The sequence below is a fragment of the Chiloscyllium punctatum genome, chromosome 8 (genome assembly GCF_047496795.1).
Source record: "Chiloscyllium punctatum isolate Juve2018m chromosome 8, sChiPun1.3, whole genome shotgun sequence".
NCBI lineage: Eukaryota > Metazoa > Chordata > Chondrichthyes > Orectolobiformes > Hemiscylliidae > Chiloscyllium > Chiloscyllium punctatum.
The window spans coordinates 53,639,519-53,660,055 of NC_092746.1; the positions used below are offsets into that span (position 1 = coordinate 53,639,519).

At 39.8% G+C, this 20,537-nt stretch overlaps 1 protein-coding gene across 1 annotated transcript in view; it reads right to left on the reverse strand.

Moving 5' to 3' along the window:
• Positions 1-20,537, reverse strand: part of LOC140480568 (band 4.1-like protein 4B) — a 380,420-nt gene that overhangs the window by 95,725 nt on the left and 264,158 nt on the right. Inside the window, exon 17 of the mRNA XM_072575571.1 lies at positions 961-1,082. Coding sequence (XP_072431672.1) covers positions 961-1,082 — 122 coding nt within the window. The remainder of the gene's footprint in view (positions 1-960; positions 1,083-20,537) is intronic.

Sequence of the window (20,537 nt, forward strand, 5' to 3'; positions counted from 1 at the left end):
CGGTATAGAATTTCAGTGCCAGTCTGATGCCAGGTATGTAGGCCTCGTGTCCCAAAGACTGGCAGACTGATTCGAACAGCATATCCATCTGGCTAATTGTTACCATCAAGGTACCGACTACTGTGTTGCATAACTCACAAAAGCGTCCAATATTAGATATGATTCTGAAACTGGATAATCATGAGGAATCTTGAAGTATTATACTGACAACCAATTCAGGATTGCCGGTTGGGCATGTAGTAACTGCAGTGGCATGTATTAGAAGCTACATATATTATATACAGGTCACTGTGCAGAAGTGCAAGTGCTGCTTCCGCTTCCACTGTATAAAATAGGTGCCAGCCATTCTGAGGTTCATTTCTCAGTGTAATGTTCTGACCACCAGAGTTAACCTGCCAGTTCACAATCAACACTACATGGTGTGCGCTTCAAGGCAACATCTGTATCAATCAGAGACTAACTGCCAACCAATCTCTCCTCTCAATGTATAAATTTTTTTAACCTTTTTTTAGTATTTTTGCAAATTGCTTCAACAAAGTGTGTTTCTTCCAGCAATACTTAAGTTCTGTACTACCAAATAACCATTTCTTACTTCTCAGTTCATCAACTGAAACTGTTAGGTTTACTTTCAGTGTTATTAATCTCCCAGGGTTTGTATCTCAAAGCCCACAATAGGAGATTCATTTTGTTTTGAAACGTAATTATTCCTGTGCGAGTTTAGACTTGTGCAGTTTAATTACTGCATGCATTAAAATGACTAATGATAAAATACAGACCAAATCAATCATTGCGTATCCTTATCCCTAGGTAGGTATAGAAAGCTCATGAATAAACTACTCAGTTGATCAACTGAAGTATGAAAATACTATATTACCCGATAGGAAATAAATGATTAAGAACAACTGATATAAGTTAGCAAGAAATGAATAAAATAGCTAAAGTTACAGTATAATAAATTACCTTATTATTCATATTGATATGTAATGAGGGCCACTGTCCAGTCAGCTTACCGGCTTCAACTTCCAGCTGCTTAAAACATATGCCAACCTCCTCATAGTGTGGAAGAACAGTTGAGCTCAACTCTAAAGGTAAAAGTGAAAATAAGTAAACCAAATACAAATGACAGCATAAAATACTGGACAGCTTTGTAAATATCAGCAGGAATAATAATAACACTGGGTCTGAAAAGAAAAACCTGAGTCAATAAGAAATTTAAGAGCAGTGAATACTTTTTAAAGAAACAAATCCAAATCAAACTCATTTTGACGCTATACTTAGGGAATTAATGTTCATTTGATAACAGAAAAGAAAGGTTACTGATTTAAAAATTATGATGCAATAACGATCTAAGATCTCAAGGTACAATGTAACCTTTTAGGTTAACTTACTGTTTGTTCTTCTATAGCTTAATTATCCATTGGGGAATTAATGCTTGCTGCTGACTCAGAAAAAGTCAATTTACTTCTCTCAGAATCCCTAAGGTGCTAATAGACGCCATTCGGCTCATATTTTCCATGGTTAATCCACATTAGTCTACACATCTCTGGACACTATGAAGCAATTTAACACAGGCAATCAACCTAACCTGTACATCTTTGGACTGTGGGAGGAAACCTGGAGTACCCAGCAGAAATCCAACAGACACAGTGAGAATGTGTAAACTCCACACAGACAGTCGCTTCAGGGTGGAATTGAACTTAGGTCCCTAGCGCTATGTGGCAGCAGTACTAATCACTGTGCCACAATGACACTCCTATGGGATTAAACAGAAAATCCTGAGAGAGATACCAAGATTACTAGCCAATGCCAAAACATACAGTCAGACCCTCCCAGGTAGAAAATCAAACAAAGTAATCAAACAAGATTATGTGTTTTTCTCCTCCAATTGCATTCAGTTCACAAGCCAGAATTCTTCAGTGGTGCTCATGAAAGTTTGCCCATGTATGTGGTCAATTGTTCAGATGAATTGCTGAAGCTTCAACAGGAAGGAGTCAATAGCAGCTTACACAAGTTTATAAACCCCGCGGTTTTTAACATCAATAAACACAATCACTAAAACCTGAATGTCAACTGCATCTACATTCAAGAGAAACAGGCTACCAGCATAAGTTGAAAGTACTAGCTTTCACTTCAGTCAGGTCACAGCTAGTGTCTACATAGCCTTTTCAGTTTGACTTTAGAATGGCTACTGGTAAAATATAGCAAGCCTGTTGATTGACTTTGTTTTATTGAGACACAGGAGGGACATGAGACAGCAACCCTATCCGAAAAGTGCACAACATCCTTGACCAGATCCTAAAGAGTAACAGTTTTCACTTATATGTTTATAATTTATGTTCAATTAGAAAATCTCCAATGGTGCTTCACAAAGATGTCATTAAAAAACTAGCCAAACATAAAGGGATGATATTCTGCAGACCTGTTTTGAAGGCACTCGCATTCTGGTCAGTAAGGGTATCTTAACCACTGTGTAAAAATCTAACGATAGTTGCACTTAACATTTAACCAATATTTACTGTTATATCTAAATTTCCTAGCAATAAACTGGGTTTTACATGATCTCGGTTAGTTAAGGAAAGCATTTAAAATTGGCCTTTCTGTAATTGATATCAGCTAATGCTTTATTTTCAGAAGTATATAGATATAGTGTGACTTCGAACAGAGTCCTATTAGCTGGACAGGTAAGGGACATACGGGACTTAGGAAAGGGGTACTCCTTCGCTTTTGTTTTTTCGAATATTTTTCACTCTGTAGGTTAATAAGAAGGTACTCTACCAAACAAGAGATTATCTGTTTTGGTGCCTCAACCACTTGGCGTATTTATTAACAAGTGTAGCCCTTACCCTACTATGGGGACAAAACAATTGGCTGTTTGAGAAGTATCTGTTGGGTAGTTAACAATTTTTCTATGACTAAGATTGAAATAGATTGGAGTGGTAGTAAGTTTAATAAAATACATAAATAAAATAAATATTTTTGTAAAATAATTAAGTAATTTAAACATATTAATGGCAGGATAGCTAATGAATCATTTGGAGCTCCTGCGTGCCATAGGGTCCAGAATAAACACATCTGCTGTACATGTTTGAAGCTCAGGCAACTTCAGCTTATTCCTACCAGTGCAGGATCTATGTTTTCTATCAACCTAAAGTTCTGAAACTCAGGTAAATTGGAAACTTTGCATACTTCGTGAAATCCTAGCAGGGTCAATTTCCAGCATGCTACTCAAATGAGTCCTAATGCTTCTTTCGAGACTGTTAGCTAAAGCAGACTTGAAGATACCTTTTTAACCTGGTTAGGAAATTGGATGGGGGAAATAAGGGTAATGAGCAAGTACTCTTACAGGCAAAAGATTATCAGTTTTTGTACCTCAACTACTTGACATGTTTATTAATGATTTAGTTAATGGGATTGAAAGTCACGTATCCAACATTGTAAACAATGTAGTTGGAAGCAAAGAGATATTGATATATTAAATGAATGGGCAAAACCAGCAAATGGATGGAGAAAGGCAAAGGTGAGGTCACTTATCGTGGATCTAAAAAGGAATGAGGAAGTTACTTTTAAAATTTTGAATATGGATACATTGAAGGACTAAAGAGACTTGATGACTGTTTTCTGAAGGTCTCCCAACCAGCATGGACATATAGGCAATGTGCTCCACAGGTAACAAACAGGCTGCACATAAGAAATTTTCCCTTTAAGATGCACAAATGCCTGACTACAATCCAATCATGAAAGGCTCTCATAGCACAACAACAGAACTTAGTGGGAAAGCTAGGTCCTGGATGCATATATTATCGAAATGTCAAGAACAAGCCCTATAAATGAAAGGATAATTGCATCCTGGCCTTTTTATCTCAATGAATAGAAATACAAAAGTGGGGGTGGGATAGAAGTCATGCTTCAACTACACAAAGACTTGCTTAACACTGTGAGCTAATGAGCATCACAACACAGGAAGAATACACTGGCCTTAGAGGGAGTGAAGGATAGATTTAACAGAAAGATAGCTGGAGTTCTCATGTTCAAATATGATGGTAAATTACACAAACTAGCAGTGTATTCCCGGATTTTGGAAAGGGGAATGGGTAGGGTGCACAGAGTAAAATGTGGGGAGTCTAAGACAAGGGGGAATTGTTTAAACTTTGGTGACAAACCTCTTAAGAATCAAAATAGGAAATACTTCTTTCTCTCAAAGGTGGCTGAAGTATGGAATTCACCTTACTATCCGAAATTCATAGTTTTGTATTAATTGCAAGTTCAATGAAATGGCACAAGGAGGGTACATGGAGTTAGGTTAACCATGATTTCACTGAATGACAGTACAGGTTCAAGTAACTAAAAGGCCTACTTGTTGCTATGCTCCTGGGTACATACAACCATAACTATAGGTAGAAATGCAAGAGCACAATGCAAACCTGGATTACAGAATGAAACTAAATATTTTAAAAATTCAATACTACATCTAATTACTAAACACCTTCAAAAAGTAAGTATTTTCCTTATTTTATACTGTTAACACATCTGACAGCTCCAGTCTAGAAAATTACTTGTATGTACTTTCTGACCATAAACACCCTACGATTTGATGGTCCAAATTTTTATAAACCAGTAAAACCACTCACATTATAACTCAAGAAATAGTAACATGAGCGCTCTCAAGAATGCTCCATCAGTCAAGAAAATCATAGTCAAATTGATCATGACCTTGGCTTCACTTTCTTGCCCATTTCCCATAACTCCTCTGTAGTTCAAAAATCTGTTCAGCACAGCCTTGAATATATTCAATGAGTAGGTTCCACTATTCTTTGGGGCAGAGCATACAAAGCTTTCACCCCCATTAGAAAAGAAATTCATCCTCATCTCCAACTTAAATTGCAAACCCCTCGTTTTAAAACTGTGTCCTCTATTTCCTAGCTTCTCTCAGGAAGGAAACATCTTTTCAGTATCTATTACCAAGCCCTCTCTGAGTCCTGTATGTTTCAATTAGATCAGTTCTCAGTCTTCTGAACTCCAATGAGATTAATTCCTACCTCTCAACCTTTCCTTTTAAGAAAGCCACGGCTCAAGTAAACCTTCTCTGAAATGTCACCAATGCTAGTATATTGCTCCTTGGGTGAGAACAGCAAAACTGTATGTATTATTCTGGCTGCAGTCTCACCATTGCTCTGTACAGTTGTAGTAAGATTTTCCTTCTTTTGTACTGCAACCCCTTACAATAAAAGGCAACATCCCATTTGCCTTCCTAACCACTTGTTATCCCTGCATACTAAATTTCTGGGAATCATATATGAAATTAACCAGATCTCTCTGTACATTAGTATTCAGCTGTCTCTATCAAAATAATGCAACGCTTTTCTATTCTTCCTGCCAAACCAAAAGCTTCAGATTTTCCCAAATTCACTAGGCTTGTCAATTTTTTGCTGCTCATTTATCCTATTAATGTCCCTTGGAAGACTCAGTCTCCCGCTCATACTTTGTATTCCAAATATGTTTGTGTCATCAGCAAATGTGGCTGCAATGCAATATTGCCCCATCAAAGTCGCCAACACAAACTGTAAATATTTGAGCCACCAGAACTGACCCCATCAGCATTCTACAAATTGTAGTTTGCAACCTGAATTGACCCATTTAACCAAATTCTCTGCTTCCTGTTAGTTAACCTTTCATACAACCTAGATGTAACATCCTTAAAGAAATCTTTAAAAAGAATGGTCAGACATGATTTTATTTTCATAAAAAAAACTAAATCTACCTATGTCATGATTTTCTAAAAGTCCTGCTCTAACATTTATAATAATTGTTTCTAGCACTTTCCAAACTGTTTCCCAGTTTCCTACTTTTGGTTTATCTTCATTCTGGGAATTTTGGAGGATTGCAACTGTTACGACAAGGGGTAAACCCACTTGTTTAATTTAAACCAGGAACACAAAAAATATTTATCTTGTACAATAATCTGTGAAAATTTGAGAGGCCAAGAATTATTTAAAATAAAAAATTAACAACTTTATTGCTTAAGTTATAACAGAGAATAATTAACTAACAACTATTTACAACTCCTTCCTCTAACCTATCTTTTACATTACCCTTCTACAATATTAGTCCAATAAAACCCCTCGGTTAAGATTTCAAAACAAAACGCTCAGATGTCGAATCTTCTCTTCCTCATCATCTTTCCTCCTTCTTAGGGATTTTTGCTGCACAGGTTACTGTTTGGTAAAGGTACCTTTAAGAGAACTATTCTCCAAGCAGCCTGCAGATGCTGGTGTCTTGAGGCAGTTCTCCTCCCAACTGTTCAGTTTTCCCCAGTCTTACACCCCAAAGCATTGAATTGTGTCCTTGCCTTTTAAGATTGTCAACATACTAAATTCAAACTTGATTGGAGTTTTGCTTTTCCTGGGGTATAATTTAAACTGATTGGCCCAATTCAAATTTGTTTTTTGTCATCTTAGACAACCCAGTTAATCTAGCTTTCGACCAAGTGTTACATTGTTATCTTATTCTGAACACTAGGTGCTGTGTCAGGTAGTTCCATTAACTTCTAACTCTCTTAAAAGGTATAGTACACCCACATCGTCATAATACTCCCCCCATTAAGAAAAAAAATGAACTACCAGAATGAAAAAATTGCTTCACTCTTTTCCTTTTTTCAAAAAAAATTACCCTAACATACAGATAGCTTTAAAATAAGTTTGCTTTTAACTTCTTCCCATATATAAAACATGAAAAAAAAATACAAATCTCATCTAAACTTTATCAGTTAAATTTGTGATAATGCAGCTGTGGTTACATTCTAACATCCCACAACGTGTATGATTTTTAAATTAAAAGTCTGTAACATAAGACTCCAACAAAATAGTCTCACATTCTTATCTTTTAACTGTTCTAAGAATGTAAACGGATTATGATCAGTGTACACAACTGTCTCCAACACATTGTTCATGATATACACATTAAAATGTTGTAAGATCAGTACCAAACTCAATAGCTCTTTATCGATCATGGTGTATTTCCTCTGGTGGATGTTGATCTTCTTCGAAAAGTAACCAACCGGCAGTTCAATCCCATCCTGTAGGAGTACAGCTCCAACTCCAATGTCACTAGCATTGATGGCGACTTTAAAAGGCTTTGAAAAGTTTGGCGAAGCTAAAACTGGTTTGGTGGTTAATATTGACTTCCAATGGTCAAATGCCTCCTGGCATTGTTCTGTCCACCGAAACTTTGTGTTCTTCTTCAACAAATCGGTTAACGGTGCCACTACACTGCTGAAGTTTGGAACAAATTTCCGACAGAATCCGCTGAGTCCTAAGAATTGAAAAACCACTTTCTTCAAGGTTGGTTGTGGAAGTTCCTCGCTGGCCTTCCTTTTTGCGTTCCATGGGGTAAACCTTCCATGACTGATGTTATGTCCCAAGAACGTCACCTCTGCTTTTGCGAAATCAGTTTTATTTAAGTGTATCACCAGTTTTGCTTCTCGTAGTCGTTCAAAGAGCTCTGCCAACTGTACCATGTGATCTTTTCAGGAATTACTAAAGAGCACTATATCATCAAAATAGACTGCTCAATTTGTTAACCCACCCACAACTCTGTTCATGACTCTTTGGAATGTGGCAGGTGCATTCTTCATTCCTAACGGCATTACTTTAAACTGATAAAGCCCATTTGGGATTATAAACACAGAAATTTCTTTCACCAACTCTGATAAAGGTACCTGGCAGTAACCATACATTAAGGTGATGTAACTGGCTTGTCAGACTCTCTCAATAGAGTCCTCCAATCTAGGAATTGGATACAAGTCAGATTTTGTAACGGCGTTGACCTTCCAATAATCCATGCAGAATCGTTGAGTCCCGTCCGGTTTAGGAACTAAGATGATCGGCGAACTCCACTCGCTCTGGCTTGATTCGATGATGTCCTCTTCAAGCATAGCCTCTTTGGCTGGCTTTGACAGGATTAAGCCAATTGGGGTGTTGTATTATCGGAGCAGTATTCCTTATGCAACTTCATGAAAATAGCATTAGTCTTCTCGATCTAATTCTTATATATGCCTTTATACTGCTGTAACAAATCTTTCAATTGTGTTCTATGTTCCTGAGACAGATAGCTTACTAATCTATTCCACTCCTCAAAGACTTCTTCATTTTTTAATCTAATTTGAGGCACATCAAAATTCACGTCAACTGGATTCGATTCCTCACTCTGTGGGACAGTAACTAACACCTATTTCTCCAGTTCTTTCTCTCTAGTCTAATACAGTTTCAACATGTTCATATGACACCCGAAACTCTTTTTGTTCTATCTGGCATCTTTACTAGATAGTTCACCTGATTCAACTTTTTTTCAATTTGAACGGGACCACTAAACCTGGCTTTGAAGGGATCTCCTATCACTGGTAATATTACTAACACGTCATCCCTTCGGGAAAACATCTGAGTCTCAGAGCTTTTATCTGCCACCTGCTTCATTTATACTGTGCCCTCTTTAGGTACTGTTTAGCTAACTCACCTACTCGATTTAGTCTCTCCCTTACCTCCGATACATAATCTAAGTGTGAGATCTCCAACTTTGGTCCTGTCAATTTTTCTTTATTAAATTTCAAAGGGCCTCTCACTTTGAGACCAAATATTAACTCAAAGGGAATGAACTGAGTAGATTCATTTGCAGCATCTCTAATGGCAATCGAGTGGGATACCTTTATCCCAATCATTTGGGTCGTCCTCTCAACATGGTCTCCAATGTCTGATGCCACCTTTCTAAAGCTCCCTGGGATTCAGGATGATACACACTGGATTTAAAGTGCTGTATACCTAAGCTACCCAGAACTTCTTTAAACAGCTTAGTAGTACAATTTGACTCTTGGTCCAACTGAATCTCTCTGGGTAGCCCATACCATGTGATGAAAGCTACTAACTCCTCTACCACCTTTTTTGCCTTGATACTCCATAATGGAATTACCTTCGGAAATCTGGTAGACACATCCATTATGGTCAACAAGTATTGGTTCCCACTTTTACTTCTCGGGAGGGGACCTATACAATCAATTATAACTTGTGTAAAAGGTTCTTCAAATGGGGCAATTGGCAACAAAGGGCTGCTTTTATTACCATCTGTGGCTTACCTACCATTTGGCATGTATGACACATATGGCAAAAGTTAACTACATTCTTGTGCATTCCAGGCCAATTAAAAATGTTTTTGTATCTGAGGCTCAGTCTTTCATACCCCTAGGTGACCGCCTACAGGTAGTTCATGTGCTACCCGTAACACTTCCTGTCTGAATGCTACCAGCAACACAATCTGGTGCACTTCGGCCCATTTCTCCTCTGCACTAACCTGCCGTGGTCTCCATTTTCACCTCTATCTGTCAGATAATAACTCTCCAGAATATTCTCTGCCTCATCTTCAGAGTATGCATTCACATATATGTCTTTTATCATCTTGTCTTGCTGTTGCAAGTCTCTTAGCCTTTCAGGACTTAACACTTCTGTCTAACTCTCTGTTCAGGTTTTTCCTGCGCCATTCATCTTTCTCTTTACTTTTCGCTTCGTCATGTGGCTTATGATAGTGGGATTTTGTTACCACAGTCTGGGGAAAATACCAGAATATCTCTGTTTTAACTTCTCAGTTTCTTGGTCTTCCTTATGCTTCTCCACAACAAGGGCTGTCACTCCCACCTTGGATCCTGCCAAGAACAAACTAAATTCCTTGAACTGACACTCTGTCAATCACTCCCACTGTTACTTCTCCAGTGTTGAGTTGGCACTCCAACCTGATCTTATATAGGGGAACGCTAAATTTCTGTCCATCCACCCACAAATTATCACATTCTCAGGTAACAGATCAGGAAGTGTGTATATTCACTCATCCCTTACTATCAGCGACTGGTTAGATCCTGTATCTCTCAAATTGTAACTTCTTGTCCTTCTCCTCCTGTTCTTTCTGAGTAAACTACCCACAGAGGCAAATTCTTTGTAGCAATCAGGTACTAATTCCATACTCAGCCCCTCCCTAGCTATGCACTCTCCTGTAGCTCCTCTGCTCTTCTTGGGGTCTCTTTTACTCCCTTCACCAATGCCACTGGCTTAGCTTCTTTTACCACATCTTTTCCCACAGTGTCGTTCTTTAACAACTAGCATTGTGACTTTATGTGTCCCACCTTCTGGCAGTGAAAACACCTCTTCCCAGTGTCCTTCTGAACTCACCAGCACTGAAATTTCCTGTGTCCCACTACATTACAGTGAAAACACCTGAGCCTTTCACCTCCTTTTTACCCTCTTGGGCTTCTTAAACATGTGGTAAATTCTTACCAGTGTGCTCTACTCTTGGTTTTGTAGTGTAGGATCTCCTCTACACCCAACTTCTATCCCTCACAGAATGAAATTCTGGCCGGAAGCTTGTCTGATGCACCACATTCATCTGCTAATTCTGCTGCCCTTCTCACTTCCTGAACTTTCTGCTCCTCCACGTGAATTCTTACCATCTCTGGAAGTGAGATTTTAAACTCCTCCAGCAGAATAATCTCTCCTAAAGCCTCAAATATCCCATCTATTTTCAAAGTACGCACCCATTGATCAAAATGACTATGTTTAATTCTTTCAGACTTAACATAGGTCTGACCTGGTTCCTTCTTTGTGTTTCTAACCACTGTCTATATGCTTCTGATCTCAATTCATAAGCATTTAAAATAGCCTGTTTGACCTCTTCATAGTCTCTTGACCCCTCATCTGACAGCGCTGCAAATACCTCACTAGCTCTGCCAACCAGTTTCATCTGAACCAGCATTACCCACAAATCCACACACCACTCAAACTATGTAGCCAATTTTTCAAATGAAATAAAGAAAGCTTCAACATCTTTCTCATCAAAATGTAGCAGAATTTTGACATACTTATATATATCACAATCTTCTCTTTTAATCTCCATCCTATTAACCTGACTTTGCTGACTAAGTCACAACTTCTCAAGCTCAATTTTTATTTGTCAGCTAAGCACCTTCTCTCTTTTTCCCCCTCTCTCCCTTTCTTCTCTCTCTTTGCTCAGCTAAGAACCTTCTTTCTCTCCTCTCTCTCTCTTTCTCTCTCCCTTTGTTTATCTTCTAACTCCATTTTCCTCAATTGTAATTTAAGTTTTTCTACCTCTACTGCACTTGTCTGTTTCTCTGATACACCGAAGTGTTTGAGTAACTCCGAGAATTTCAGCTTTACTTTTGTCCTTAGTTAAACCCAAATCTAACTTCTTTGCTAATTCTAAAAGTATGGGCTTTTCCTCTCCTTCTCAACTTTATTGGCAAATTTGAGAATCATCAAATCCCAGAACTTCTTTAGCAATATCATCCTGAATTTCAATAGCTCGACACGGATGAGACATTTTTGTTGTTGAGTCTTTCTTTCTTCCTTCATGGAATGAATCTTTGTTCACAGTTATGAAGCAGCTCTTATATGTCTGCATTGCTTCTTACAGTCAACTACAGCCAACTTTCTTCATATGTCCATAATTTGGGACACCGTTTCAGATCCAAGTTTCTCAAACTCTAAGTGAAATTCCATCACGCTGTGATCACAGAATTAGCTGGATAAACTCAGCAGGTCTGGCAGCAGCTGTGGGGAGAAAGCAGGGTTAATGCTTGAGATCCAGTAACATGTCATCAGAATGTATCTTTGAATTAAAATGTGATTTGTTCAACATTTCAGAATTAAGCAATGTGCATAACATGGCAGAGTGGAACTTAATATTAAAAAATAATCAGATTATTTTAATGAAGTAAGTTAGCATGAAGAATAGGTTTTCTTGAGACTGACCCATGACCCTTGAGATCGAAACAAATTAGATTAGATTAGATTACTTACAGTGTGGAAACAGGCCCTTAAGCCCAACAAGTCCACACCGAACCTCCGAAGATCAACCCACCCAGACCCATTCCCCTACATTTACCCCTTCACCTAACACTATGGACAATTTAGCATGGCCAACTCACCTAACCTGCACATGTTTGGACTGTGGGAGGAAACCGGAGCACCCGGAGGAAACCCACGTAGACACGAGGAATATGGCCAAACTCCACACAGACAGTTGCCTGAAGCAGGAATTGAACCAGAGTCTCTGGCAGTGCTAACCACTGTGCCACCGTGCCACCCAAGAAGATTTTAAAAGTTTACTGATAAGTTCAGGACCACGTCCAAGATTAGATTCCCTACAGTGTGGAAACAGGCCCTTCGGCCCAACCAGTCCACACCGACCCTCCCGAAGAATAACCCACCCAGACTCATTTCCCTCTGCCTGATGCACCTAGCACTATGGGCAATTTAGCATGGCCAATTCACCTGACTTGCACATCTTTGGACTGTGGGAGGAAACCGGAGTACCCGGAAGAAACCCACGAAGACATGGCAAGAATGTGCAAACTCCACACAGACAGTCGCCCAAGGTTGGAATCAAACCTGGGACACTGGTGCTGTGAGGCAGCAGTGTTAACCACTGAGCCACCGTGCTGAATATGGATTCAAGCAAGTAGTGCATGTCTTGGGCTTTTCCTTTACTGTCTAATCAGCTTTGGGAAGGAGTAGACAGAATCTACCTTATTTTCTATCCACATGAAGAAGCACTTCATATATCCTTGCATTCTTAATGTGTTGGCTAAAGTCAGAATCTCATCACATAGGACATAATGGATAAAAAACACAGATTGCACTAATTATAGAATTACCCCTTCCTGCACCTATAAAGCATGTGCACAGTTATACACCTCATGTAAGATGCTCAGGTAGGATGTGTTATGTGTCAATGCAATATTCAAACATTTTCTTTTCTGGTAATGGAACGGTCAGCAGGATCTTAAGTGGTCAATTACAGGCTTTGATTGATTTTGAAACTATACATCAACACAGTGGTTTCTCAATAATTGAGCAGCTGGAACACCACTGTTGAATCCATCATCTAAATTCAGTTCTGCAGTGCCTTTGAAGGATAGTACTAGAGCTGACTCAAGTAAAACTGCAAAAGCTGGTTAACAGTTACTGAAGCATTAGGACAGATTTAAAAGTGTAAAGCACAAATGATTCAAACCTTTAAAAGCAGCAATAACATATTGAATTGATGCAGCATGAGAGGCTGATGAAGTACAGTGATTTGGATGGTGATGAGCATGTGTTGAAAATTGTTACCCCTCACTGCCCTGCTATTTCCAAAATTGTCACAAAAGTTAAATACTTGTAATAGTAAGTAAAATCCCCCAATTTACCTGTCTTTTAATCCCACATTGACAGAAAGCATGGACCAGGTTTCTGTTCTTAACAAAAATTGCTTTTCATTGCAAATAAATAAATTATAACTACAGATAAACAATTATGAACCACTGATATATAGCTCTATTAACTAAAACTCTAACCCACTTTGAAAGTGCACTCTCTAGACACATATACAGGTAGCTAGATACAAATAAACCATGGATCTTATGGTTAGAGGGAAAGCGTAGGAAGGCAATTCACAGGCTTTGCTGTGGTAATCCTTTTGCTGATCAGAATGCTGTTTCTCGATCTTTGTTTTCCAGTTACTTTCACTTGTTTGCAGGAAGCAGACAGTGACTGTGAAAGTCTGACTTATTAATTAAAATTCATAGCTTAAGAAAATTAATGAGAGGAAGTAAACTGGCTATCTTCAGGCTTGAGATGCAAAGAAACAACACAGTTCTTTCTCTTCTGAAGGGTTTAATTCTGTACAAACATTCACACATCCAAGCTGTTCAGCCAACTGGGAGCCAATCATACAGTTGCTGGTATGCAAATAGGCCCTTGCCATTTATAACTGGCTACTAGTCCACAGACCAAGTAAATTGCTTCATTGATTCCAGCTAAAGTCCCACTTGTACTCCCCCTTCAAGCTTGAAGTCTCTTGGACATTCCCTCCTCTTGTCCTATGTATATCACCACTATCTTGTGTCTAAAATATCACCTTCCTATTTGACCTTTCCTAACTGCCTCACATTTGTTCCCAACAATAAACACTTTTTCTACCTCATATTACTACAGTTTATTTGCTCTGTTGTTTTTCCATAATGTAGTTCAAGTAAATTGTATGTATACTTAACTGTTTGTCTGGATTTACGTAATTGTCAATTCATTATAGATCAGAAGGTGTACTTCGATGTGATTCAATGTGACAAAATGCTTAAATACAGGGTGGAGAACAGAAGTAAATTATTATTTATTTCGCAAAACATTCAAACTTCTTAATGTATTAAAGATCTAGCTGTAAGGATACTACACAAATGTATACTTGGAAAGTCTCCATGTGGTAAATTTGTTGGTCAAATTCATGAAGCAAAGGCTGATGTAGAATTAAAGTGCTAATTATTAAGCCACTGTTTGGTTTAAAACAATGTAAACGTATTTTCAAACATATGTGTGCATTTTTTTCTCAGATGTCTGCTGACATTCAAGAGCATGTGTAGTACAAACAATAAAAGTCAATCAATTTTTAAAAGAGTGATAAAAAGCAAGTAAATACACCAAAATGGAAAATTTAAATGAAAGTATAGATTGGGACATGTAAAAAAGTGTGAAGCAATGTAGTATTTTTGTAATTTAAGAAAAAAATGGCGGTACAGTGGTTCAGTGGTTAGCACTGCTGCCTCACAGCACCAGGGTCTCAGGTTCAATTCCAGCCTTGGGCGACTGTGTGGAGTTTGCACATTCTTCCTGTGTCTGCGTGGGTTTCCTCTGGGTGCTCCAGTTTCCTCCCACAATCACAAAGATGTGCAGGTCAGGTGAATTGGCCATGCACAATTGCCCCTAATGTTAGCTGCATTAATCAGAGGAAAATGGGTCTGGGTGGGTTGCTCTTCAGAGGGTTGGTGTGGACTTGTTGGGCCAAAGAGCTTGTTTCCATATTGTAGGGAATCTAATCTAATCTTATACTGGATGGGGGATGAGCATGTACAGTTGGAAATTATTGGCAGAACATTTGTGTCAGCAAACAATACCTGTTTTTGTACGTACACAAATTGCATTCCCTGTCGTAACAATTTAACACCCAAAATCCCAATGAAAATTGTGATGAAAGGTGTGCATTATTTCTTATCACTTTTGGAATTTGAATTATTTCAAAAATAAGAGGCAGATAGATTATATTCAGCTCTAAGAAAATTTTCTTTTTCCAAATAGGAGACAAAATCATGACAATGACCTAAAGGTATCAATTCTGTCACAAAGCTGGTCCTTTTTTTTGAAAGCTGTTCCTTTTCTCAAGGATACTGTGACCTTGGTGTTTTTCAGAGGGGTCATAAACCACTCAGGCTCTGAATCGACTGGTTTTGGTACAGAGATAAAAGTATATTGAGAGGCTGTTTGTTTATATGTAAACAGATGAGACTTTAGACCAAAGGTTATGTTTTAGAAGTGACCTGTATAAATGAAAAGGGTGTGGTTAGTCCTAGAAATTTTGTTTGAGTCAGTTCAGCAGTGGAGCTGTGTCAAAACAGGCTGCTAAACTCTATCTCCTTCTGCCCTTCTAACTTCAACCTGTAAGCCTTTGTTTCATTTTTACTGTGTTTAAGGGGTTTGTTTATTGGGACTGTTGTGCATATTTGGAATGGCATAATTAAGTCTAGATTAGATAGACCGAGTTCCATACTTTTGTGAATAAATTTTAGTCTGTTTTAAAACCTGGCAGTCAACCTACCAACTTACTCCGGGTAACTTTCACTGTACACTTACTGAAACAAATTGCAAAGTCATGGTCTGGGCTGCCTGCTTAAGAGTGTTTTGAGCGGGTCTGGCTTAGTCCATAACAATTCCAACAAGACACGTGACTGCAGTCAAGTGACTTTAGCAGAAATGGTTTCTAGTCTGTGAAACAGCCAGGCCAAAAGAGGTTCAATGGAAGTCCTCAAATTGCTAGAACAGTAACATTTTAGACTGACCAAAACTGTGAAACCTCCATGCCTGCAGACTTTGAAAGGAGTCCTACAATTATCTTTGCAGTCAAAACAATAGAAAGTGTAAGGAGTCAGTTTGTTGAAAACTAAATGAGTTAAGAGAGAAATCTAATATCTCTGGACTTAACTACCTATAAAATAGTGTGTTGGGAATCAAGTCGAAAGTGGTTGTTGTTGTTTGTGTTAAGATCTTTGAAAAATGTCTTCTATATGACCTAGTTTGTTTTTGTTCCCCCTTTTGTGTTATACATGTATGTTTGCTTTTTTAAGAACACGTACAGACTTAGGTGAATACGTTCCAGTGACTAGCCACCACATTAACTCTTAAAAAATAACTATTATGCCAGGTTTCATTCCTGTCCTGTAGTACTAATACAAAGTTATGATTCCATATCCAAACTATTCCATGATGCTTAACCATTGCACGTTGCCATTTTTAGTCCCTCTGATCTCTTTTGAGTTAACCACAGCCATTCCAAGATCCTGCTGTGACCCTGCAATCACTCTAGTACAAACAACTATCCTCCCAGTCACAATGGTCTTGCTGACATCCTGACCTACACTGTCTCCCAAGGCCTGAACACAATGTCTCCCAAGTCTCCTTTCTTACAGGAATATATATGTGGCTAAAACAAAAGAAAAATACTGTAGAAAGAACTTCACCAGAGTTGGACCTGAAATCTTACCACTTGATTTAATGGTTTCTCCAGGTGTGTTCCCAATTCTATTTTTGAAACCAAAAGAAACACATGCATTTACATGGAATTGCATTAAGAGATCAGTTATGGCTTACTGGTAACACTTTATCCCTCAGTGGGAAGGACATGGATTGAAGCCCTGCACCCGAGACTTGAAAAACATGTAGTTTGGTGCTTCAGTGAAGTACTGAGGGATCCAGTTTTGGATGAGAAATTAAACTGACGGCCTCATCTGTCTTTTGGGTGAGCGTTAAAGAATTCTTTGCTCAATGGCAAAGTAGTACGGCCATATTGATACGTATTTATACCTCAATCAACATCACCAAAACAGATTATTTTGTCATTATCTCATTGGTGTTTATAGGGCTTTACTCAAATTAGCTGGTGTGTTTCAGACTTTACAAGTGACGCACAACTTAGAGTCATAGAGATGGACAGCATGGTAACAGACTCTTTGGTCCAACTCGCCCATGCTGACCAGATATCCTAACTTAGCTGGGAATTTGTGTTGCAAATGTTTCGTCCCCTGTCTAGGTGACATCCTCAGTGCTTGGGACCCTCCTGTGAAGCACTTCTGTGCTGTTTCCTCCGGCATTTATAGTGGCCTATCTCTGCCGCTTCCGGTTGTCAGTTCCAGCTGTCCGCTGTAGTGGCCGGTATATTGATCAACAAACACATCGACCTGGACCCAATATACCGGCCACGACAGCGGACAGCTGGAACTGACAACCAGAAGCGGCAGAGACAGGCCACTATAAATGCCAGAGGAAACATCACAGAAGTGCTTCACAGGAGGCTCCCAAGCACTGAGGATGTCACCTAGACAGGGGATGAAACGTTTGCAAGACAAATTCCCAGCTCGGCGAACAGAACCACAACAACGAGCATCCGAGCTACAAATCTTCTCCCAAACTTTGAATCCCAACCTAATCTAGTCCCATTTGCCAGCACTTGGATCATATCCCTCTAAACCCTTCCTATTCATATACGCAGCCAGATGCCTTTGAAATGTTGCAATTGTACCAGCCTCCACCACTTTCTCTGGCAGCTCATTCCATACACGCACTACTCTCTGTGTGAAAAAGTTGCCCCTTAGGTCCCCATTATATCTTTCCCCTCTCACCCTAAACCTATGCCCTCTAGTTCTGGACTCTCACACCCCAGGGAAAAGACCTTGTCTATTTAACCAATCCATGCCCCTCATGATCTTACTAACCTCGATGAGGTCACCCCTCAGCCTTCAACACTCCAGGGAAACGTCCTAGCCTATTCAGCTCAAATAGCTCAATTCCTCCAACACTGGCAACACCCTTGTAAATCTTTTCTGTACGTTTCCGTTTTATAACATCCTTCCAATAGGAAGGCAACCAGAACTGCATGCAATATTTTAAAAGTGGCCTAAACAACATCCTGTACAGCCGCAACATGACCTACCAACTCTTATACTCTATGCTCTAACCAATAAAGGAAAACATACCAAACGCCTTCTTCACTATCCTAATTACCTGCAACTCCACTTTCAAGGAGCTATGAACCTGCACTCTAAGGTCTCTTTGTTCAGCAACACTCCCTAGGACCTTACCATTAAGTTTCGAAATCAACATTTCGGGCAAAAGCCCTTCATCAAGAATAAAGGCAGTGAGCCTGAAGCGTGGAGAGATAAGCTAGAGGAGGGTGGGGGTGGGGAGAAAGTAGCATAGAGTACAATGGGTGAGTGGGGGAGGGGATGAAGGTGATAGGTCAGGGAGGAGAGGGTGGAGTGGAAAGGTGGAAAAGGAGATAGGCAGGTCGGACAAGTCCGGACAAGTCATGGGGACAGTGCTGAGCTGGAAGTTTGGAACTGGGGTGAGGTGGGGGAAGGGGAAATGAGGAAACTGTTGAAGTCCACATTGATGCCCTGGGGTTGAAGTGTTCCGAGGCAGAAGTTGAGGCGTTCTTCCTCCAGGCGTCTGGTGGTGAGGGAGCGGCGGTGAAGGAGGCCCAGGACCTCCATGTCCTCGGCAGAGTGGGAGGGGGAGTTGAAATGTTGGGCCACAGGGCGGTGTGGTTGATTGGTGTGGGTGTCCTGGAGATGTTCCCTAAAGCTCTCTGCTAGGAGGCGCCCAGTCTCCCCAATGTAGAGGAGACCGCATCGGGAGCAACGGATACAATAAATGATATTAGTGGATGTGTAAGTAAAACTTTGATGGATGTGGAAGGCTCCTTTAGGGCCTTGGATAGAGGTGAGGGAGGAGGTGTTGGTGTAGGTTTTACAGTTCCTGCAGTGGCAGGGGAAAGTGCCAGGATGGGAGGGTGGGTTGTAGGGGGGCGTGGACCTGACCAGGTAGTCACGGAGGGAACAGTCTTTGCGGAAGGCGGAAAGGGATGGGGAGGGAAATATATTCCTGGTGGTGGCGTCTGTTTGGAGGTGACGGAAATGTCGGCGGATGATTTGGTTTATGCGAACGTTAGTAGGGTTGGTACATTGGGGAGACTGGGCGCCTCCTAGCAGAGCGCACTGTCCCCTTGACTTGTCCGGACTTGTCCTACCTGCCTATCTCCTTTTCCACCTATCCACTCCACCCTCTCCTCCCTGACCTATCACCTCCCCCACTCACCCATTGTACTCTATGCTACTTTCTCCCCACCCCCACCCTCCTCTAGCTTATCTCTCCACGTTTCAGGCTCACTGCCTTTATTCCTAATGAAGGGCTTTTGCCCAAAATGTCAATTTCGAAACTCCTTGGATGCTGCCTGAACTGCTGTGCTCTTCCAGCACCACTAATCCAGAATCTGGTTTCAGCATCTGCAGTCATTGTTTTTACCTTAGCATTAAGTGTATAAGTCCTGTTAAGATTTGCTTTTCCAAAAGCTTAATTAGCTTCAACATTTTGCCAAGCGTTGAGGTAGAGCAAGGAACTAAATAAATGCAAGTTTTTTTTAGCTATCAAGAATCTGGTAAGGACATGGGAGAGACTGGAAAAGGGACATGGGTTGAAGGCTAGAAAAAGGAGAACCTGCAAAGTTTGTAAGTATGCAGAAGGGTTGGTTTGAAGAGCAAGAGGGAGGAAGCAGCAGATGGATCGTCTCAATCTTGGTGACAAAGATCCCCATCAGTCCCTCATATGCTTTCACAGGAGGAGGAGGTGGAGGTGGTAGGGCAGAAACGTTTAAAGGGCCAATAGAGAAAAGAAACAAGTAGTTATTTTTGCTCATAACTGCTCACAGAAAGACAGCAATATCAGACATACACTGGGACCAATTCATAAAATATGGATCAATAATGCCTTTTAGACACACAAGTCAAAGATGAAGGAACAAACCTGATGAAGCAATAGACAATGCAAAGACAAGAATAAAAAATGACAATGACACTTTGCTCGCATCTACCACTAAATTCCACAAAGTCAACAACTCCATTTGTCTCCAATACATGCCTACCATTACAGATAATAGGAAATCTGAAAACAGTACAGATACAGAGATGAACATCAACCTGGCACACACGGTGAAACTACATCTTATCTATGACTTTGAGAGATACAAAACATATATATACTTATATTAAAATTTGTATATGGCCTGCACTTCCAGTACGTATCCCTCTGTTGACTATCAAGGTAAAAATCCTGTCAGCATTTATCCAGAATAGCATCACGGTATCTTCAGTCCACTTACTGTACTCTAGCAAAAGCTGTTCTGCTCAATTGATGGCAATATTCTGTAAAATGCAAGTTGGTCTTCATCTGCTTTGAATACAATAACATAAGAAACAGAACTAGGAGTAGGCCATCTGGCTCACCAAGCCTTCTCCACCATTCAATAAAATCAAGGCTGATCCTCTCATAGACTCGTTCCACTTACCCACCCACTCACATTACCTTTAATCCCTTTGCTGTTCAAAAATCTATCTTTGCCTTAAAAAT